The sequence below is a fragment of the Emys orbicularis genome, chromosome 2 (genome assembly GCF_028017835.1).
Source record: "Emys orbicularis isolate rEmyOrb1 chromosome 2, rEmyOrb1.hap1, whole genome shotgun sequence".
In the NCBI taxonomy this organism is placed as follows: domain Eukaryota; kingdom Metazoa; phylum Chordata; order Testudines; family Emydidae; genus Emys; species Emys orbicularis.
In genome coordinates, this window is record NC_088684.1 from 276,504,353 (window position 1) to 276,528,011 (window position 23,659).

General features: G+C 41.2%; 1 protein-coding gene across 2 annotated transcripts in view; it reads left to right on the top strand.

The window, feature by feature from the left end:
• DIP2C (disco interacting protein 2 homolog C) overlaps positions 1 to 23,659 on the top strand; it is a 472,428-nt gene that overhangs the window by 440,848 nt on the left and 7,921 nt on the right. For both annotated transcript variants that reach the window (XM_065397990.1, XM_065397991.1), the window contains 4 exons: positions 16,176 to 16,233; positions 17,815 to 17,889; positions 19,333 to 19,507; positions 22,897 to 23,020. In XM_065397990.1, coding sequence (XP_065254062.1) covers positions 16,176 to 16,233; positions 17,815 to 17,889; positions 19,333 to 19,507; positions 22,897 to 23,020 — 432 coding nt within the window. The remainder of the gene's footprint in view (positions 1 to 16,175; positions 16,234 to 17,814; positions 17,890 to 19,332; positions 19,508 to 22,896; positions 23,021 to 23,659) is intronic.

Sequence of the window (23,659 nt, forward strand, 5' to 3'; positions counted from 1 at the left end):
TGACATAAGTCTATATATTGCAGTAACCCCAGGTGTCCTGGCCAAGATTGGGAACTCACTGTGCTGCAGACTGTATAAACACAAAGGTAGACCTGGACCATGGCATTAAAAAGGTTACAATGAAGGTTGGTCAGGAACGTTCCTATAAAATATTTTTCATCAGAAAATGTCATTTCATGGAAACAGAAACTGTTTGTGGGAAAGAGTCTGTTACGATAAAACTCTGTTAGAATTTTTTTTTTGAAAGTTTCAAAATTGTCAATGTCCTATTTCAATATTTTCTAAATGAAGTTTTTTACCAGTTTGAAATGACTTTTCCTTTTGAAAATTTAGTTAATTTGTACTAAAGAGGGAACTGTTTTCCCACCTAGCTTTAGTTACAGTCTGAAAGACTAGCAACATCCAGAAGTTAGAAGAGGCAGAAAAATATATAAATAACTATTTTTAATATGCATTAGCTAGTATTATAACTGCATCATACGCTGGCTGACTTCCTGTAAGCCTTGTTGCTGAAGGATTTGAAGCCTCATGTGCTCAGTTCAAGGAGGAAATAACATGCATAAAAACTAGTATTAAAGAAAGCACAAAGATGTTTGTGAGAGGAGCAGCTTCTCAGGCTGTCAAAGTTGGCATCACTAGGGGTGGGGAAGTGAAGATGTGATCTGAGACCAGAGCAAGTAAGTAGGAAGAGTCAAAATAGTTAAGGGCCTTGAAGGTTAGTATAAGAAATCTGAACTTGATATGAAGGAAGAGGACGTGCCTCAAAACACAAGCCTGTTCAGTACCAAAAAATATAGACAAACTGGAGGAGTTTGGAGAGCAATAAAAGTGGCTATGAGCTTGGTTAGTGGGATTGATTTTGTGAGAGAAAGATGAGTTAAATCTTGGCCAAGTGATGTTAAAGGGTGAACATGAGCTAACCTATATTTGAAACTGGTGGAAAATGCCAACAATGGAGAGCAACTATTTAAGGTTGTATTCAGAGGTCTAACTAGGAATAATAAGCTAAAACTAAGAAAAGGAATATTTATACCAAATATCATGGACAAAAAACCTGAGGATTAGTCCCTGAAGGGAAGTGGAAGAAGTCCCATCACTTGGGACATTTTAAACAAGACTGGACATAGCACTAGACAATTTACTTTAGGAAACAATCCTTTGGCAGGGAGTTGGACTTAGATGACCTGATAGCTTCTTTCCATCTCTATTAGAATCACAAAATCGAAAATATTTCTCTGTGTAACTACAGAGTAGTGTGTTAAGGCTTTTCCCAGAGCTGGCATAGCAGCAATAATTAGTACCACTCCCAGCACTCCAGACCCTGAGGCTGGCTCAGAACAACACTTTACTTAATAGCTCCTCTGACAAACTCTCTACTTCTGTGATTGAAATTGGTGAGGAAACCAGCAAAGTACAAAATACATCATGGGTGATTCTTCACTGCTGAGACTTAAGCCTAGAAGAAGGAGCCTAGAAGAAAATATCCAGCTGCAGATGGGATGGGATGGGCAGAAATAATTTATATTATTGTAACTACCTTCTCATTATGTGCTGGTTAAGCAAGACTACAGCGCAGTGTTTGGTGGTTTAATCCTGAAACTGATGTATCCAGATTGCTTTATCTCAATCCTTTCCCCCCATGATACAAGTGCAATTATAAGGAGAAGATCCAAATCTATCAAATGTATCAAACTATCACCAGCACGAGAAAACAATTTTACAAAGTATCAACACCACAGTCATCTTTTCTGTGGAGTCTTTTTCACCTGACTTGGGATGCAGGCAGCTTTCTGAAGTTGAACTAGAAGTGTAAATACATCATCAGGTTTAGAATTTTTTGTTCAAGTTGCCTGTAAAGAGGCAATTTGTATCTTTGAGACTATCTGGCACTAGAACGAGATTTTAAAACATTACACTGTTCCCAGAGAGTACCTGTGCGGCATTATTGTGTTTGGTTTTGAGGAAACGTGCTTGTTCTTAACTTTGTCTAGTACCTATTCATAAATCTCTTGGGATTATAAATCCTTGGGAGAATGGCCACTCTGCTTCTCACTAGGCTCACAGGGGTACATCTGCACTGCACTGCACTAAAATAAAATAAAATAAAATAAAATAAAACCACCCTTCAGTGAGTCTCAAAGCTGACTCAGGCTCATGCTACAGCACTACAAATAGCAGTGTAGACATTTCCACTCAGGATCTGAGACCCATCCCCCTCGCTGGGTTTCAGAGCCCAAGCGGGAACATCTACGCTGCTATTTATAGTGCTGAAGTGTGAGCCCAAGTCTGTAGACCCAGGCTCTGCAACTCGCTGCCATAGATGGGGTTTTTCTTTCTTTCTTTCTTTCTTTCTTTCTTTCTTTCTTTCTTTCTTTGTTGTTGTTTTTTCAGTGTAGACATACTGGGTTCATTTACCTAATACAGTATCTCTGATTCTTGCTTTGACTGGCTGTTGCAGAGGCATTAGTTTCAAGGGTGTGATGAGATCTATGCCCTATCAGGCCTGTTCATGTCACCTGTGATGGTATGTACCAGGCATTTGATGGTCCCTGCTGGAGGTCTTGCTGCCTGTGTGCACCCAGCCTGAAGAAGGTGTCCTTTTGGTGGGGGAGGAAGAGCAGTGAGTTTAGACTCCCGAAAACTACCTAGAGAGACCATCCTGGATCAGTTGCTGGTGGAACCAAGGAGAATTCATCCTCCAGTGGCTAGAGAGTGGGCAGAAGTCAATCAGGGCTCAGCAGACAAGGTTTTTAAAAAGGGCTGGCTGCTTCCTCCAGTGAGCAATTCTGGGTGAAGCTGGGACACAGGGCATAGGATCTCCTCCTCCAGCCGGGCCTGGCCTGGCCAGGGCCTGACTCTGATTGCTCCTTTTTGAGTGGGTCAGTGAAAAACTCTTTTGTTTTATGTTGTAAAGTTTAAAGGCATCTTGAGATGGACATCAATTGACCGCTTTAAAATTAGCATCTGTTCCGAGAGACATTACTCTGTGTGACCTGACCCATGGCCTTGGAAATTAGCAGTAGAGGGAGAGAGAACAACTTTGTAGACATCTCTGCTCAGTGTGCGTCAGAGTTGAGCAATTTAAATCACGTGATTTATTTTTTAATCATTAATTTAAATCAGATTGAGGCATTGTAAAACTAATTTGAAAAATTGTGGCATTGTAACTTTACACTAAAATTTATAATGAACTAAATTATAAATGAATGCCATTACTAGTTGGTCTCTCACTTGAATTTTCTAACACTCTAACATTTTCTAGCTATAGGCTAAAAGATGTTGAATATTAAGGCCCTGATGCTGCAAACACTTAAGCACAGGTAGTACTTTAGTAAAATGAAATAGACCCAGTGAAGTCAATGGGAAGTCTCATGCTTAAAATTAAATGTGTACATTAAATGTTTGCATCATCGGGGTAAAAACTGTACCTCGATTAAAAAAAATTCTCTTAGTGGCATAAAATCTTTGTCACTTAACACTGAAACAATTTTATTTTTAACAATAAAAAGGAGTTTAGACTTTCAATACATGACCAAAGTTATTCTGTACTTTTCTTATACACACTGGCCAAAATTTTCAAAACCAGAAGCCTAAACATCCTCTTTAGTAATTTAATGCTGTAAAATGGGAAGAAATTAAAAACTGTTAATGTATACATAAAAAATCTGAATGTTTTTAATTTTTATGCACTGATGTGTATTAATGCTATCGGGGATCAGAAAAAGCACATGGTAGTAGAAGGGTTTTCATAGAAATAGAGATTGAGAAAATGCACATTCTGGCTCTTCATCTACTTAGTAAAATCACCTGGGAGAAATCTGGGTGTAAGAACATAGTGAACACAGGAAGAAAATTGGTGGAACAGCAGAAATTAGGACTAGATGACCTTTTGAGGTCCCTTCCTGCCCTACTATGAATGAAAGGCGAAAGAAAGTAAGAAGAATAAGAGTGAGGTGAAAGGCAAGAATAACAAAAGAAAAGAGACGGTGGTCAGACATAGGAAAGCTGGAAAAGTAATTTTACAAGAAAAATGTGAAATGTGTGTGTGGAGGGGTACCACGAACAAAGTTAAATGTAGAAGGAGAATAATTTTGCAGGGGATGATAGGACACAATCACTGTCATTCTTCCTGACTTCTCTTAGGATATTAGCTACTGTTAGTTTCATGAGTTCTGTGTTAATTCCTACATAAATACAGTAGATGTAATGGATAAACTGTTGTCTCTGGTGCAGTTACTAACATGGATGGTTATTTACTCTGGCCCTTCCTTTTTTAGTTCCTGGTTACTATGAAATGGTAGCTTAGCACTTGTTCATGATCAGTAGGTGTTTCAATATTGACATCCATTTTCAGTATTCTTTATTCTTAGGGTTACCATATTTTGAGTGTCCAAAATGAGGACACTCCACGGGGCCCCGGCCCCGCCCCCAGCCCCGCCCACGCCCCAACTCCACCCCTTCCCCAAAGTCCCCGCCCCAACTCCGCCCCCTCCCCTGCTTCCCGCGAACATTTGATTCGCGGGAAGCCTGAAGCAGGAAGCAGGTAAGCTGGGGGGGTGGGGGGAGGAGGCGCGGCCCAGTCTGGCCCCCCCCGGCGGCCGGCTCCGGCCCCAGCCTGGCTCTGCTCGGGCCCTGGGGTGCCGGCCCCCCCTGCCGCCCGGCCCCGCCGGCCCCCCCGGCCGCCCAGCCCCGCCGGCGCCCCCGGCCGCCCAGCCCCGCCGGCCCCGGGCCCCGGCCCAGCACCCAGCGGCGCGGGATTTTCCCGGACATGTTCAGCTTTTTGGGATTTCCCCCCGGACGGGGATTTGAGTCCCAAAAATCCGGACATGTCCGGGAAAATCCGGACGTATGGTAACCCTATTTATTCTGATATAAGGCAATGCTGTGTGAGGAGAGGAGGGTACATTCATTGGTTCACTTTCCTAGTCACCTTTCTAGACTATGAAAGGTATAGCTGTTTTAAGCCTTATCTACACTGGCAAGTTACTATGCAGCAAAGCAGCTTTCTGCGGTGTAACTCCCAAGGTGTACACACCGCCAAGCCACTTAGTTCGCAAAAACTCCTCAGTTGCAGCGTTGCAAAAAAAACCACCTCGATGAGAGTCATAAGCCTTAAAGCACAGAGGTTCCAGAGCTGTATTGGCAGTGTAAACACATTACAGTGCAGAAAGCAATCAATTGGCCTCCAGAAGTGTCCCATAATCCCTCAAGTGACCACTCTGCTCATTGTTTTGAACTCGGCTGCCCTGGAGACATGTGCCCCTCCCCTTTCAAAGCACAAAGCAACCATTAAAGTGGAATGCTCATGCTGTTGAACACAGAGCAGGGCTGCCCAGAGGGGGGGGCAAGTGGGGCAATTTGCCCCGGGCCCCGCAGGGGCCCCCACGAGAGTTTTTCGGCGGCCCTGGAGTGGGGTCCTTCACTCGCTCCGGGGACCCCGGAAAACTCTCGCGGGGCCCGGGCCCCCGGAGCTTCTTCCGCTCCGGGTCTTCGGCAGCAATTCGGCGGCGGGGGGGTCCTTCCGCCCCGGGACCCGCCACCGAAGACCCCAGGCCCCCTGAATCCTCTGGGCGGCCCTGACACAGAGGCAGGGATGTGTGTGTGTGTGTGTGTGTGTGTGAGAGAGAGAGAGAGAGAGAGAGAGAGAGCTGGGGAGGGAGGCGGGGGCTGATTTCAGGGTTTCCCCCTCTCCCTGCCTCAGGATTGGTTGCTTCCTGCCGCTGTCTGAACTTACAAGACAGCATGCTGACACACTCTCTGTCCCCCAAAACACACTGTCTCTCCCCCCCCCGCCCTCCATACACACACACACTCCCTGTCACACACTCTGCCCCCCCCCCCCCCACACACACACACGCTTCAGTTGACAAGCAGCTGGCAATGTAGTAGGATGCCCATGGAACAATGGGATTGGGAAACCTGCATCATATGACACTGTTCCTACCCCATGAGGCATTGCAAACCCTTCCCAAACACCCTGTGGCCAGTTACACAGTGGGTAGCTACCACAATGCACGTCTCTCTTTACCGTTGCAAGAGCAACTAATATGGATGTGCTCCACTGTCACAAGGAGCAGTGTGGACACACAACAGCGGTTTAATTCCAGCGCTTTAATAAAAGTGATATAACTTGTTGCACAGAAACTTGCCAGTGTAGACACACCCTGTTTCAATGAGGCTTGGAATTTATCAACACTTCATTAAGGTGTATTGATAACAGGGAGGAAGCAGAAGCTGGTAGCATTTCTCAATGATTAGACAAACCTGACAGGTATTCCTCCTGCCTTCAGAAATATTTTGCTATAATTAACAAATATTGAAACGTAATACATCTCAAACCATATTTTAAGTTCAAATATAGTACTTCCTGACCACTTTACACAAGATTCTCTTGCTAATATAGATTGTGTTTTAAAAACTGCCTCTCTAATCAAATACAGTGTGGTAAATATTTATTTGTGAACAATAAGATCGTGTGAAGCCATTCTCCCTGTGGCTAACTAGAATTCCAGCTTAGACTTGTATGCACCAAAAGATGCTGGCTATACCAGACTTCCTTATGACGTATGCATGAGGAAAAATACTTAATTTTAATTTAGAAAAAATCATGTTAAGTTCATGTTTGCCCTACTGTCAGGCAGAAGATGAAAGAATTTGAGAGCGGAAGCAAAGTAAGATCTAAATTTAATAATTGAGATATAGTGAACAGCACTTTAGGGAGGGTCAGTGTAAGTGTTACACAAATCTCAGGGTAGGTGGATCAGTGATAAAATATCGAGTCACACTAAATATAACCATTGTAAATTTAATAGTCTAATGAGATGACTTGGTCTAACACAATAGAAACTGCAGACCTCAAGAACTACTGCACTTCCTATTCACTATCAGGAAATGTTTCCTATCAGTGCCTTCATATTTAGGTATAGGAACTGTTCTACCACAAGCTGAAAGTAAGCTATCACTATTTGATATTTAGAATAGTGCAGAGATGGGAAACTGAAATTTGGATGAAAGAACTGAAAATGTTGCAAATAAAAACGTATCCAAGCAGTTTGTAGGAGGAGGGTTTTTACTGTCCCTAGCGGTTACATTTGGTAAATTCCAAGGTCTGCCTGTTTAGAGAACTGAAATTCACTTTAAAAATTCCAGAGTAACTGTATTACAGCTATCAGAGGGGTAGCCCTGTTAGTCTGGATCTGTAAAAAGCAACAGAGGGTCCTGTGGCACCTTTAAGACTAACAGACGTATTGGAGCGTGAGCTTTCGGGGGTGAGTGCCCACTTCGTCGGATGCTGTAATTCTTTTGAGGGTTTCTTGTGTTGTGCTAAGCCATCAGAGCAAAGTTGGACTGTTAGATCGTTTAACCTGAGATGCAGTGGTAGCTTAAACTCAAAATGGGGCTTTAGAAACTGTTTTAATAGAATGTATGATCCCAAGTTCATAGCCTTTCAGACTGATGACTCTTACTTTTTTTTCTTCTAATCTTACTTCCCTTGCCAACCCCATCCAGCACACCAAGCAGCATGATGCCTTTCATTGCTGTCTTTCCTTAGCACTTAAATAAGTGCCACTAGAGCCGCTTTCTCCACTGCTCTTGTGCCGCTTGTTTGGATTATAATTAAGGTTAAGATTTTGTCATGGTTATTTTTAGTAAAAGTCAGGGACAGGTCACGGGTAATAAACAAAAATTCACAGAAGCCTGTGATCTCTGTCTGACTTTTACTAAAAATAACCATGACAAAATGGGTCAGAGGGGGGAATGAGAGCCCGAGCCCCACTGCAGAAAGGGGGGGGTCCAGCACCTGCCACCTGCGGCGGCTGGAAGCTGCAGGGTCCCTCCACCACTTATGGCAGCTCGGCGCTCCGGCTATCAGCACCGGCCTGCCACCCTGGGGCTGGGAAATGTCATGGAGGTCTCTGAAAGTCGAGGAATCTGTGACCTCCGCGACATAATCTTAGCCTTAATTATAATTGAAGCAGTTTTCACCACCACTTTAGGGACACTCCTCCTGCCGCTGGAGTAGTATTTTGGGCAATATCCATGATTATCTGTGATTTGTTAACCTCAGGAAACCATGCCAGGATTTTAATCTGTCAACTGAGACATTTTAAATAGGGGAGGTTATTATTTCCAGTGCAGTAAGTATTGCATATAGCGCAGATGTTCGCAAACTATGGGGCATGCCTCTGGGGAGACATGGGTGTGCACCAGGAAAGCCTCCTGTCTTTTGACTAGGGGTGTAGTACTAGTGGAGCAGATTCAGAGCTCTGCTCAGCCTGGGGGTAGGGCAGAAGGAGCCAGAGCTCTGCCCAGGGGCTCCTCTGCTACATCCAGTGCTCTGCTCCCCAGCTCAGCCCTGCCCACAGCAGCTCAGCGGCTTTCCTGCTTCCCCATATTTCTCCCCTCAGCATCCCAGCACCTCTCATTCCCCTCATCCTCACCCATGCCCTGTTCTCCAGCTCAGCTGGGGCTCCTCCATCTCCCCCTTTGCTTTTCTCTTTGGCTGAAGCACCATCTACAGTATTCTATTGGCTCCTTTCCGCCCCATGTGTCTCCCCATCTCAACCCTGCCCTGCAATGGTATTGGGGCTCACCTCCAGTTCCAAGGCCCCCGGCCCCACCACACAGTCAGTGAATGTTAAGATGTCCTAGAATGTTTGTGCAGTTTTATTTTAGCTGCTGTGAGGTATAATCTTTTTGAACAGAACTGTGAGATAACACAAAAGATGCTTTAGGAAATAACATTAGTACATTTGACACCCCTTCTTATTATAATTATATTGATCTAAGCTGCTGTACTTTATTACTCATATTCTTGGAAAGTATAGGATTTTCAGTTCTTTGTGTTGTTGTAGTAAACTATGGGGAAGTCAAGTATCAGGGGGTAGCCGTGTTAGTCTGTATCTACAAAAACAACAAGGAGTCTGGTGGCACCTTAAACTATGGGGAAGTCAAGTATCAGGGGGTAGCCGTGTTAGTCTGTATCTACAAAAACAACAAGGAGTCTGGTGGCACCCTATCCTGGAAAATGATCCCTCACTCTCACAGACCTCGGGAGGCAGGCCAGTCCTCGCTTACAGACAACCCCCAAATCTGAAGCAAATACTCACCAGCAACTACACACCACACCACAGAAACACCAACCCAGGAACCAATCCCTGTAGCAAACCTCGTTGCCTACTCTGTCCCCATATCTACTCTGGCGACACCATCAGAGGACCCAACCACATCAGCCACACCATCAAGGGCTCATTCACCTGCACATCCACTAATGTTCTATATGCCATCATGTGCCAGCAATGCCCCTCTGCCATGTACATTGGCCAAACCGGACAGTCCCTCCGCAAAAGAATAAATGGACACAAATCGGACATCAGGAATGGTAACATACAAAAGCCAGTAAGTGAACACTTCAATCTCCCTGGTCATTCTATTACAGATTTAAAAGTCACTATCATTGAACAAAAAAACTTCAGAAACAGACTTCAAAGAGAAACAGCAGAACTAAAATTAATTTGCAAATTTAACCACATTAATCTGGGCTTGAATAGGGACTGGGAGTGGCTGGCTCATTACAGAAGCAGCTTTTCCTCTCCTGGAATTGACACCTCCTCATCTATTATTAGGAGTGGACTACATCCACCCTGATTGAATTGGCCCTGTCAGCACTGGTTCTCCACTTGCGAAGTAACTCCCTGCTCTCCATGTGTCAGTATATAATGCCTGCATCTGTAACTTTCACTCTATGCATCTGAAGCAGTGAGGTTTTTACCCACAAAAGCTTATGCCCAAATACATCGGTTAGTCTTTAAGGTGCCACCAGACTCCTTGTTGTTTTTATGGGGAAGTGCAATTGTTTTTAGGGTGTTTTTTTTCCTGAACATAGAACAACTCAAGACAAAGTTTGAGAACCCTGATATAAAATATTCATTTGTTTTATAAGTTTAAATATAGTGTTATATGTTTATGACTTACCCATTTGTTGTCTTTCGGCAGAAGCATTGTAGTTCTCTGCCTGTCTACAAGTAAATTCCTTTGTAAAGTTTGAGCAGGCTCTTGTTTTAAGAGACCATTAAACCCTTTATTGTTTTCTAACACTAGTTTGCTTTTTATAGAAGAGAAAATATAAAAATTAATAGTAATGTAGCCCTTATTCTGCCCTCAGGTAAATGTCCCTTGTCTTCCTGGTATTGTGACAATGTCCCTGTTTAATGCAAGTGAGTCTTTTTTTAAAAATGGCTGCTGCATATTCCTTAGGTGCCTAAGGCACTTCAGCAACTTTGAAATTTTTACCCATAGTTACTAAGTCCCATGGGCTTCCAGTGCGATTTAAATGCTCCTGAAAATTCTGACCTATATTTTAATAAGTGTAGCAGATCAAGGGTCACATTTCATTTAACTCCGTGGTGACACTGTTTCATCAGCATTTCTCAATGACTTGCATTGGGAACATGGCAGTCCTAGTTTCAGTGCAAGAGTGTTACCATCTCATAGTTTCTTATAGACCCTCTCCCCCGCCATATTGAAATTTGTCAACTAAATCTGATATACTTAAACCACTGTGGGATACCCTCCTGAGTTCCTCATAAACTGTATTGGTCATGGGTTAGATTGCCTCTGGGTGCACTTTGTAAAATGGGTGTAAAATTATATATTAAATGTACAGGGTGTTAGGAACCAGGCCCTTTTCCTGTTTTTATTATTTGTGTTACTGTAGTGATTACAGGCCCCAACTAAAATTGGGCCTCCATTCTGTTAAACACCCTACAAATGCATAGTGAGAGACAGTTCCCGGCCCCCAAGCAGTTTACAGTCTAAATAGATGAAGCAAGGAATGTGAGGAGAAACAGAGGCACAAAGAGATCAAGCGATTTGCCCCAGGTCACAGCAGGTGAGTGACTGGGCTGGAAAAAGAACCTAGGTCATCTGACATCAGAGCAATGCCCTATGTGCTAGTCTACACTGTGTTTTCCTAATATGCAGAGGTAAGGAGCCAGGTGGCTTCAAAGTTTGCAACTGCAGCAGTGTTATGGGGGGAGTGTTTCTCAGTTAACAGTGTCTTACAACTTTGTTATCATAGACATATAGGGCTGGAAGGGGCCTCAAGAGGTCACCCCTAGTCCCTGCACCCCACCACCAAACTAAGGCAGGATTAAGTATACCTAGAAAAGCACTCTTGGTCACGGTTGCTATCTAAGCAGCTGCTATCCAGGAGCAGCCAAGGATCTAACAAGACCCATGCTTTCTGCTGTGTTGCAGAATCTGAAACCGTAGCTCTAAGTGGTATGAACTGTGCTATTCATCTCCAAGGGGACTAATTCAGTTACTCAACAATAACAAAGTATTAACTACATCACAGCTCTTCAAAAGGAGAGTAGAGGCTATAGTTATGAGAATGACAGCTCATTTTGGCATTACCAGTGAATGAGCTTTGGAGACACTGCTACTTTCTCCACCCCAACCAAGAAGCCAAACCTAAGGAACCTAGCAGAGCCCAGTGGGGCCTGTGAGGCCCCCACAATGGGTCAGGCTCTAACAGCCTGGTGGGGCATATGAGCCTCACTGGGCGGTGAGGTGAGCCCATCACAGAGTCCAGCAGAGACCATGGGTGTATTCAGACCCCACTGAAGAGGAGCATGTGTGATCACAATTAGAACATCTGCACACCAGTACTTCAGGGGTGGAGCTTATTGTGGGGGCATAGTTTAAAACAGTGTTAGCACTGATTTTTTTCCAACCTGATCCGTGACAGCGGTGAACACCTTGGCACAGTGAAAGGCTTATTTTGTCTTATGTCAGGCATAATATACTTTCTGTATTTAAGATTTTAGAAGTCTTTCTAACTTGTAATCATAGATATATAGGGCTGGAAGAGACCTCAAGAGGTCAACCATACACCCAACCCTCATGCTGAGGTGGGATTAAGAATACATAGACCATTTATGACTGGTGTTTGTCTAACCTGTTCTTTAAAAATTCCAAAGACAGAGATTTTACCACCTTCCTAGATAGCCTGCTCCAGTGTTTAGTTATCCTTATAATTTGTTTTTTTTCCTAATATCCAACGTAAATTTCTCTTGCTGCCAATTACTTCTTGTTTTACCGTTGGTGGACATGAAGAACAGTTGGTCTGTCTCTTCTTTATAACAACCTTTTACGTATTTGAAGTCTGTCATCTGGTCCACCCTCAACATTCTCTAGACTAAACATGCCCAATTCATTCAATCTGTCCTCAAAGGTCATGTTTTCTAAACCTTTGTTCAGTTTTGTTATTCTCCTCTGGACTCTTTTCCAATTTGTTCACATCTTTCTTGAAGTGAGGAACACAGAACTGGATACAGTTCTCCAGGTGATGCCTAAACCGTGCTGAGTATGCAGAACAGTTGCCTCCTGGGTCTTATATAAGAACATAATAACAGCCATACTGGATCAGACCAAAGGTCTATCTAGCCCAGTATCCTGTCTTCCGACAGTGGCCAACGCCAGGAGCCCCAGAGGGAATGAACAGAACAGGTAGTCATCAAGTAATCCATCCCCTGTTGTCCATTCCCAGCTTCTGGCAAACAGAGGCTAGGGACACCATCCCTGACCAGTCTGGCTAATAGCCATTGATGGACGTATCCTCCATGAATTTATCTAGTTCTTTTTAGAACCCTTTTATAGTCTTGGCCTTCACAACATCCTCTGGCAAAGAGTTCCACAGGTGGACTGTGCATTGTGTGAAAAAATACTTCCTTTTGTTTGTTTTAAACCTGCTGCCTATTAATTTCATTTGGTGGCCCCTAGTTCTTTTGTTATGAGAAGGACTAAATAACACTTCCTTATTTACTTTCTCCACACCAGTCATGATTTTATCGACCTCTCTCATATCCCCCTATAGTCGTCTCTTTTCCAAGCTGAAAAGTCCCAGTCTTATTAATCTCTCCTCATACGGCAGCCGTTCCTAATAATTTTTGTTGCCTTTTTCTGAACCTTTTCCAAGTCCAATATATCTTTTTTGAGATGGGGTGACCAGATCTGCACGCAGTATTCAAGATGCGGGCAAACCATGAATTTATATAGAGGCAAAATGATATTTTCAGTCTTATTATCTATCCCTTTCTTAACAATTCCCAAAATTCTGTTTGCCTTTTTGACTGCCGCTGCACATTGAGTGAATGTTTTCAGAGAACTACCCACAACGACTCCAAGATCTCTTTCTTGAGTGGTAACAGCTAATTTAGACCCCATCATTTTATATGTATAGTTGGGATTATGTTTTCCAATGTGCATTACTTTGCATTTATCAACATTGAATTTCATCTGCCATTTTGTTGCCCAGTCACCCAGTTTTGAGCGATCCTTTTGTAACTCTTTGCAGTCTGCCTGGGACTTAACTATCTTGAGTAGTTTTGTATCACCTGCAAATTTTGGCACCTCACCGTTTACCCCTTTTTCCAGATCATTTATGAATATGTTAAATAGGACTGGGCCCAGTACAGACCCCCGGGGAACACCACTATTTACCTCTCTCCATTCTGAAAACTGACCATTTATTCCTATCCTTTGTTTCCTATCTTTTAACCAGTTACCAGTCCATGAGAGAACCTTCCTTTTTATCCCATGACTGCTTACTTTCCTTAAGGGCCTTTGGTGAGGGACCTTGTCAAAGGCTTTCTGAAAATCTAAATACACTATATCTACTGAATCCCCCTTGTCCATGCTCCTGTTAACACATCCTAGAATGACATTTGCCTTTGTCACAACTGTTGTCTCCTATTCAATTTTGATCCGCTATAACCCCCAAAGCCTTTTCTGTGGTGCTGCTGCCTAGCCAGTTATTTCCTATTTTGTATTTTGGGCGTTCGATTTTTGCTTCTTCAAGTGTAGTACTTGACACTTAGGTATGTAAAATCTTTAAGGTTTTCTGGAGGATTTTTTTAACTGGACTTTAATTGACCTGAAAGTGTTCCTTAAACAGATTCTGTGTTCTAGTGAATTCTCATAGTGTGTATTATCACCTATATAAAACATCTATTTTATAGAACATCTTGGAAAAAAGCTGTTGCTTATACAATACTCAGATCACCAGTCAAATTAATCCTTACTACTGAGCAAAAAGATCTGTCTGGAAATTTACCATTTTTATTACCCCCACTTTCTTTGTCTCATATACATCAACTTTCATAGAATAGACTCAGTTCTATAGTACCGGGGTACTCAATATTTTTCTTTCTGAGGTCCCCCCTAACATAACTCCCCAGCCCGCCAGTGCCACAACAACATTTTTCTGCATATAAAAGCCAGGGACAGCGTTAGAGGGTAGCAAGCTGGGCAGTTTCACAGGACCCCGCACCACAGGGGGCCCCACAAAGCTAAGTTGCTCAGGCTTCAGCTTCAGCCCAGGTGGCAGGGCTCAGGGGCCCGGGCTTCAGCCCAGCACAGCAGCACTTCAGCAAGTCTAACATTGGCCCTGCTTGGCGGACCCCCTCAAACCTGTTTGCAGCCCCCCAGGGGCCTTGGACCCCCTGGTTGAGAACCACTGCTATAGTACACATCACTTAGGAATTACTGTATGTGTCAGTCCAAATTTGTCTTCTGCATTTCCATAAATATTGTGTACTTGTCCATTTGAAAATTTAAAACATGAAAGCATTGAAAACGCGAGTGCATGGTTAGTTACCAACATGATTAGGCACTACTTAAAACAAATGACTGGAACTCAAGTGTTCTGCACAATTTTATTTTAGCTACAGCTGACTCACGTACTTTCTGCCTGGTTAGAGCTGAGCAAGCTATTTGTAGCAAGCCTCTTTTTTGGTTGCATTTTTTCCACAGGCAGACTTGAATTTCTGAACCTTATCCTCTTCCCCAGTTCAAGGCAATTGGGCAGTGCCTCAATTCCTGCAATTACTAGAAACAATTCAGAATTGCCTACAAGGCTCCAATGTCTGGCCAGGCCCCTTTCACCTTCACACCAGATTCTTTGCCCCAATACCAGGAACAAAAGCTGTGGTTCAGCACTCCTGCCTGTCCATTGCAAGCCTAGCTGTTATGGCTGGTTTTGGGGTCAGCAGTGAGAGAAATGCTTCCCACACTTTCCTCTTTCTGTAGGGGCTGAAATTTCCAAGGCTTTGTTCTCCAAATGAGACCATTCACTGAGCTCTGTAATTGTTCCTCCTTCCTATCATGGCAGAGCAGGCTAAATGGAACAAGCTGAAGTGTAAGTGGTACTCCACCTGTAAGTTGACCAAGTGATGATTGCTCCTAGCCCATACTACCTTGCTGTACCCTGGGTAGGAGTTTAGAGTTTGAATAGTTTGTTTAGGGCCTTCACTTACCCACAGCAATGCACATGCATCCCCAAGACTCCTTCAGCAAGTTGTGTATTGCAGGTCAGTCTTCTTAGGACTCCTTAAAACAGACTATTTAAGTCCAGTAATTTTCCCTGAGGCTAATACACCTCTAAAGGGAGAATTCTAGGGTGCCATACCAGTTTCTCTAGTGTATAAGTGACTCACTTGGCAAGGAAGGTAACATTTCCAAGGGGAGTGGGAACCCAAATGTCTTAACTAGGAAAGAGGTCAGTCCCAGACAGCAAATAAACCTTCCATTTCACAGATTCGTTGGTTGTTTGAAATGTTTGCCAAACACACTCTCCACTGAAAATAATTAAACAAAGGTTGCAAATACAGACCCATATCAGTCTGTTGTTTAGTTGTGAGCTACTCACTATGACCATGTCTTTCACTACTAGCTGTTCTTGGAGCATGATTGGTCACCTAAGCCACAAGTTGCTATGCCTTGACTGGATGATTGAAACACCTATAAATAGATTGTGGGAAACTGAAGATTGATTCTCTTTGTTGTGAACAGATTTTTCATTTCCTTTGAATATTCTCTGAACAAAAAGTCTACTGGAAATAAATAAAAGGCTGCAAATACCATTGCAGAGTTCTATATTAGAACAAATGTTCATTAATGCCTTTTTTCATTATTCCCCCAGTTATGTTCTACAGGGTTTCCTGTTCTGGATATTATTTACCATCGCACAGATGTCATACTTTCTGAATTTATGTTCAGTATTGCAACAATGAAGCTGTCCTAGATACCTTGTTAAAAAATACCCGATTGAAATAAAATCCCCATACATGCAATCAGGTCTGATGCCCGCTATTGTTATGTTTATTTTACAGAGTTCGTTTAGTAGAGAGAGGATCGCCTCATAGTTTGCCCCTAATGGAATCAGGAAAAGTAAGTACTGAACATGGCTTCTGTACTATTAAACATTTCTTTAATTTCCACTTTGTTAATTTTTCTAAGGTGAATTTAGTGCTGAGGAAAGCTCTAATACTGTACAGACTGCAGTCCTGTCGTTATCCACAGAGACTTACAGCACAGTAGCATTGACAGATCTCTTAACATTACTCCAACAACTTATCCCCCTCTGTTCTGAGGGAATTGCTTCCTACTCCTGAGATGATAGTTCACTATCTGCCTAGGCAGTCCTCTGACTTGCTTTTGAGACAACTACTGGCACCTTTCTTGGCAGTGGTGGTTTTAATGATGACACATGTCCCCTGGAAATTGGACTGAGACCACCAAGACATTCCCACATTATTCATAGGCCACCAAACATCTGGCAGGGGAAACATCTTTGGGATGTATGGGATGCAGTGTGGGTTAGTCGTTAGACCACCGGACAGGGACTCAAGAAACCTGGGTTCTGTACCTGACTCTGCCACTGGCCGAGTGGGTGATCATGGGCAAGTCATTTTACCTCCCCGTGCCTCGGTTTCCTCCTCTGTAAAATCGGGTTGATTGTCTGTGTAGAGCACTTTGAGATCTACTGATGAAAAGTTCTATATAAGAGCTACGTATTTACTTAATGACACCAAGCTAGGCTAAATTTGATCCAGTCTCTGTAAGTGTGAAAGGATCCATTATTGCTGCCCTGAGCATCCAGACAGTCTAGCTTAAAGAACTGAAACGGTGGCGCTTGGCACCATAATATATTCATTATTTTTTCCCATGTGAACGTTATCTTTGGCAGAAGACATTATTTGTCTATCAGGATTTTATCCTGCCATCTGTTCTTATAGTATCTGGGCACCTTCCATAGGAAGCCATAGCAAAGTCCTTAGTGGATTTCCTGCAGTCACTGGTTCTTGTCCCATTTCTGAGTAAAAACTCTATTTGGGGTAGAGTTTTTGGTTTTGAATGTTTTAGAGCCTATTCAGTATTTTTTAAATTATTTATTTATTTTTGGTAGGATGGGGATGTCAGTGTTGTGTCATTCTTACAACAGGCTTTTATGAAGAGGAGGGTTTGCAGCATTTCCTAAATACACTCAGTCTGGATTGGCTTGCTCTCTTATGCAGGTTTCTTCCACATCTGAATCCCTTGACTGATAAACAGGAAAGACAGGGATTTTCTTATCAAAAAGTTTACTGGCAGCAATCTGTAACAGCACAGAATTAGGTATATCTATCACAACTAGCTAATACACCTCTACCCCGATATAATGCTGTCCTTGGGAGCCAAAAAATCTTACTGCGTTATAGGTGAAACCACGTTATATCGAACTTGCTTTGATCCGCTGGAGTGCGCAGCCCCGCCCCCCCGGAGCACTGCTTTACCGCGTTATATCCGAATTCGTGTTATATCGGGGTAGAGGTGTACCATTCCTTAAATAATATGTCAAGTATTTTAAAGATTTTTTTAATGAGTCAGGTAAAGGGCTTCTGGGGACAAGTAGCATTTGTATAGTTACATAAACAGACATGTACATCATCTGGTTTCTTACAGAATATGACTCATTTTGTCTTTTAATAGATCCTCCCTGGAGTTCGCATCATTATTGCTAATCCTGAAACAAAGGGACCCTTAGGGGATTCTCATCTTGGTGAGGTGAGTCACAACAATTGCCCCTTGGTCTGTAATGAATTAAATTACAGGAGCAAAAGCCACTTTACACTGTATTAGTGGCTTCCTTAAATAAATATAAAGATATGCCAAGCTCATAAATATCTGTAGACCATACAGCTTTATAATGTGTGAAGTTAACAGTAAAAGAGTTGCTGTTGCTGTTAAAAACCTTTTTCTTGTTGAACTTCAAAAATATCAGTTTCTCTTTAAGAAAAGCACAGAGACCTTTTTTAAAATAACCAGGTTTTTTCCATCTACATTTTCTACTTGTCTTATTACTTCTGACACGGAGTAAAGGATATTTCTTTGATTAGTCTAACTTCAGCTACATGGAGTTCCTATATTCTTTTTATGATCACTATAACCTAAAATGTTCTGTTTAATGTAGTTTAGCAAAGCTGTACACATTTCCTGCTTATTTCGTGTTTCACAGAATAATAAAATTGAACTTAACGGTTTATTTTCAATGAGCAAATAAAGATTTCAATATATGATTATTTGTCATGATTAAAATTACAGTACAAATTTTGAGAATATATAAACTTTCTGAAAAAAATGAGTTCATGAAATCCCAGTGTTTTGTGCTAAGGCTGGAGTAAAATATTTTGGCTAAAAAAATCCTGTCAGTGCCCTTTTCATTATTCCGAAAAAGGTAATTTGTATAGCTTAGTACTGCGTTGCCTGTCTCTTCATGTTGTGAAGCTATCTTTAATATTTTGAAGATTAAAAGTGCTTTGTAAGTACTAAGCGCTATTATTGGTTGATAACTAAGGGGCACGCTCACCAAAGTAATCTTATTGGGTGAGTTTCTGGCCCCTAGGCTTTATACCAAATGAAAAGACCAGGGCAGTGTAAACAGTCTTAACAAGCTGGGGCAGAATTTCCCCAGCACAGACACTGTGAAAGACCTGTCTATAAAGCTGTCATCAAAGGACCGCCCTCAAAGTGCTAGTGTAGCGGGCATGAGTGGAAGGGGCATGTTGGGGCAGCATCACAGAACACAGCACTGTGGAAATCCTGGGTAGCACTGCAGCCCATAGTACAATCCTATGAGACTGATAGAAATTAGACAGTTCTGGGGACTTGTCTAAGTTATGCCAGGGCCCTCTTGAGCCCTCAGAGCAGCCCAAGACCAGGAGGATGCAAAGGCTAGGCACCACTTCCCTGAGGTGTGAGGCCTGTTCTGCACCTTTAAGAGGCACAGAATCTCACTCATTGACTTCAGCAAAGCTACTCATGTGTAAGGCGAGCAGGATTTGGCCCTCAAATAAGTATAGAAATAAGGTGAGTGTTGAATCAGAAATCATGCTAAAAGGTACTATAGAAATATCTAGTTATGATTAAAAACAGATGCAAGAATTTTCAAGAATTCTTCACCCCGGATAGATACTTTAATTAATGCCAGTCTAATTGCTTTTAACTTAGATATGGGTTCACAGTGCTCATAATGCCAGTGGGTATTTTACCATATATGGAGATGAATCCCTGCAATCAGATCACTTTAATTCAAGACTCAGCTTTGGAGACACGCAGACTATTTGGGCTCGGACTGGCTATTTGGGGTTCTTGAGGAGAACAGAACTTACTGATGCAAATGGAGGTAAGACCACTAGTTCCATTTATAAATGTGTGTTTATACATAGCTTTGAAAGTGCTATAAAGTTGTTCACTCACGTGTAGCCTGGTCTGTTGTATCAACATTCACCATTAAATGCTCTATAACCCTCCAAAGAAGCATTTTCAAAATAGATGTCAATAAGAAAATAAAACAGTGGAACAAGATGCCTGCCAAAAATGACTACCTGGTTATATTCCTTTTGTTACATGTGTGCTTTTGTATGTTTTCTATACACACTGTAAGCTCCCTGAGGAAGAGACCTTCTGATTCTATATACAAAATGTCTCTAATGCGTTTCGTCTGGAAAAAATATTAATATTCTTACATGTTTTGCACCACTGCTGCAATTGGATCTGCATGAACAGGTCCTTGCTTATGGAACACTGCGGCAGGATTGGGGCTTGGGCTTTTTGTGAAGACACCCTCATTTAGTAATCCTATTTCTGTGAAGTTGTTAATAAAAATGGTCCTACTTTTGAACTCACCCTGTCTTTAAGAACTATAGGAGCAAATAATAAAAATGTACTATAAGCTCTAGCTTGTAAATGAAGTTACAGGGAATATTTTGTTTTCTATCAGGGAAGCACAGGGCCATATTAATCACTAGTGACATACCTATCTTTTGTCAATATACAGTATAAGCAAACAAATACTGTGAGGCAAAAGAGAGTCAGTGTGGCTGAAATTCTCTGATTGGGAAATTACTATAACTTGCAAAATACAGAGTCTGGCTGTGATGGTAGCTGAAATTGCTAGTGAAGTATCGTTTCAGGTGTATCAATAGTGTTCACAGTGCCACTATTAAGAATGAATTGAATCTGTTTGAATTAGGGCTGTCAAGTGATTAAAAAAATAATTGTGATTAATCGCACTGTTAAACAATAATAGAATACTATTTATTTAAAATGTTTTGGATGTTTTATACATTTTCAAATATATTGATTTCAATTACAACACAGAATACAAAGTGTCAAGTGCTCACTTTATATTTATTTTTTATTACAAATATTTGCACTATAAAAAACAAAAGAAATGGTATTTTTCAATTCACCTAATACAAGTACTGTAGTGCAATCTCTTTATCCTGAAAGTTGAACTTACAAATGTAGAATTATGTACAAAAAAAAACTGCATTGAAAAATAAAACAATGTAAAACTTTAGAGCCTACAAGTTTACTCAGTCCTACTTCTTGTTGAGCCAGTCACTCAGACAAACAAGTTTGCTTATAATTTGCAGGAGATAATGCTGCCCGCTTCTTGTTTACAATGTCACCTGAAAGTGAGAACAGGCGTTCACATGGCACTGTTGTAGCCGGCGCCGCAAGATATTTATGTGGTACGTTCATTTTCATCATCTGAGTCAGATGCCACCAGCAGAAGGTTGATTTTCTTTTTTGGTGGTTTGGGTTCTGTATTTTCCGCATAGGAATGTTGCTCTTTTAAGACTTCTGAAAGCATGCTCCACACCTCGACCCTCTCAGATTTTGGACGGCACTTCAGATTCTTAAACCTTGGGTCGAGTGACGTAGCTATTTTTAGAAATCTCATATTGGTACCTTCTTTGCATTTTGTGAAATCTGCAGTAATAGTGTTGGTAAATCAAACAACATGTGATGGGTCATCATCTAAGACTGCTATAACATGAAATATATGGCAGAATGCGGGTAAAACAGAGTAGGAGACACAATTCTCCTCCAAGGAGTTCAGTCACAAATTTAATTAACACATTATTTTTTAATGAGCATCATCAGCATGAAAGCATGTCCTCTGGAATGGTGCCTGAAGCATGAAGTGGCATAAGGATGTTTAGCATATCTGGCACGTAAATACCTTGCAAAACCGGCTACAAAAGTGCCATGCGAACGCCTGTTCTCACTTTCAGATGACATTGTAAATAAGAAGCAGGCAGCATTATCTCCCGTAAATGTAAATAAACTTGTTTCTCTTCGCAATTGGGTGAACAAGAAGTAGGACTGAGTGGACTTGTAGGCTCTAAAGTTTTACATTATTTTGTTTTTGAGTGCAGTTATGTAACAAAAAAAATCTACATTTGTAAGTTATACTTTCACTATAGAGATCGCACTACAGTACTTGTATGAGGTGAATTGAAAAATACTATTTATTTTATTTATAATTTTTACAGTGCAAATATTTGTAATAAAAATAATAATGTAAAGTGAGCACTGTACACTTTGTATTCTGTGTTGTAATTGAAATCAATATATTTGAAAATGTAGAAAAATATCCAAAATCTTTAATAAATTTCAATTGGTATTCTATTGTTTAACAGTGCAATTAATCGCGATTAAATTGTTAATTGCAATTAATTTTTTTAATTAATCGACAGCCCTAATTTGAATAGAACCTAGTCAGATGAATTTAATAAGTCTGAAGCCCTGTTTATAATTGCTGTGCATTAAAATTACTGTCCAGTTCCTCATATTTAGATCCTCCTAAAGGCATTTAATCTTATAAAGCATTTTTTAGGATTTTCTCACTTTATTAATTATTTTATCCAGGAAAATGCCCTGAAACTATAAGGGGTCCAAGAAGCAGCAGGAATTCTTACTCTGAGAGAATAGTAACAGAGTGTTTTCTAGTCTTTCATTTCCAGTGGAATAAATCCTCCCATGAAGTAATAGTGGCACACCTCCTCTCTCCTTCCTTTCTAAACTCCCTCTTCAGAAGGACAAGTCCCTTTTCTACATAGCGTCTGGGAGATGTCTTCATTGAGACTTAAACGCCATTGCCACAACCAATATATTTTCTCATATGAGTGACATATGTTCGTTTATGATAAGCTTAAGATCCCAGAAGAACTCTCATCTCAGTCTAGGGGTTGTCGTTGTTTTTTTGTCTTATCTCTAGTTGATAAAAATTCATGCTACAAACATAGTTTTGTCTTAATCAGTTATTTGATATCAAGAATATAACATGTATTATTTTGGCATCATAGGCAGACACCATAGTGGTTTAAGCTACCAGATTTGAAATATTCAAGCTGTAAGACAGACAGATTCAAATCCCAGAAGGGTCAGTTTCACTCATTATCCTTCAAAGGCAGATAAACAGAATGCCATACAAGTCGCTCTGTCTGCTCTACATTCGTAAAAATAGAGGTTTGATCTGGTGTCGGCTAAAAATTTCTTCTTCTCCCATATTGTGCTCAGCAACCTGATTAGCTGCTGCCCTCCATCGCACATTGCATTTCAGTAATCGTGAATGTATATAACTTGTAAAGTGCTTTGGATCTTCTGAAATTCAAGGATACTTTATAAATGGAATGTTGTTATTTTACTAATGTGGATATTTTTATAATTTATTTAATATAGTAGAGATTTAAGTCACTGCTTTTCCCTCTCTGTAACTAGAGCGACATGATGCACTTTATGTTGTGGGTGCACTAGATGAAGCCATGGAGTTACGAGGGATGAGATATCATCCAATTGATATTGAGACATCAGTAATTAGAGCACACAAGAGCATCACAGAATGGTGAGTGTTGTGAAACATTGTGAATCTTGTATCAAACTCTAGCCTGTAAGATGTTTTCTGTGTTTTTGCTTGGATAGTGCAGTTGATTCAGGAAATATACCAGTGTTCCAAGAGTTTATAACTTGACCATAAATTATACACTCTCTAAGCTAAAACTTGGCATAAGCCGCTTTTATCAGGAAGGACAATTTTCTTTACTCTTTTTGTTTTCTAAGAAACATGTAACATGATGTTTGGTGGTAATGGTGGGGTTTGGTTTTATTCTGAGTTATTTTTAGCAGCGGGGTTTGGAAGCTTAGCTGTTTGTTTTCTTTCTTCAATCTTTTTGGGAATTCCTTTAGAAAGCAACATAGCAAGTTAGTTTCATTACGGAGCTGAGACCAATTATTGATTAAATATCAAGATGCTGAGTTAGTGTTTATCTGCTTTTCCTACGGGTTTGTACAACGCAATTCTTAGCATTTATATATTGTGTGAGTAATTGGTTGCAAGGGGCAATACTATACTTGCAGAACATATTGTGTAAAGGCATTCGGTAAAATTTTCAAAAGTGCCTTTGTCCCATTGACTTTCAGTGAGATTTAGGTGTTTTTCAAAAACTTCACACCCATTTTCAGTATATATTTCACTTTCTGCCTA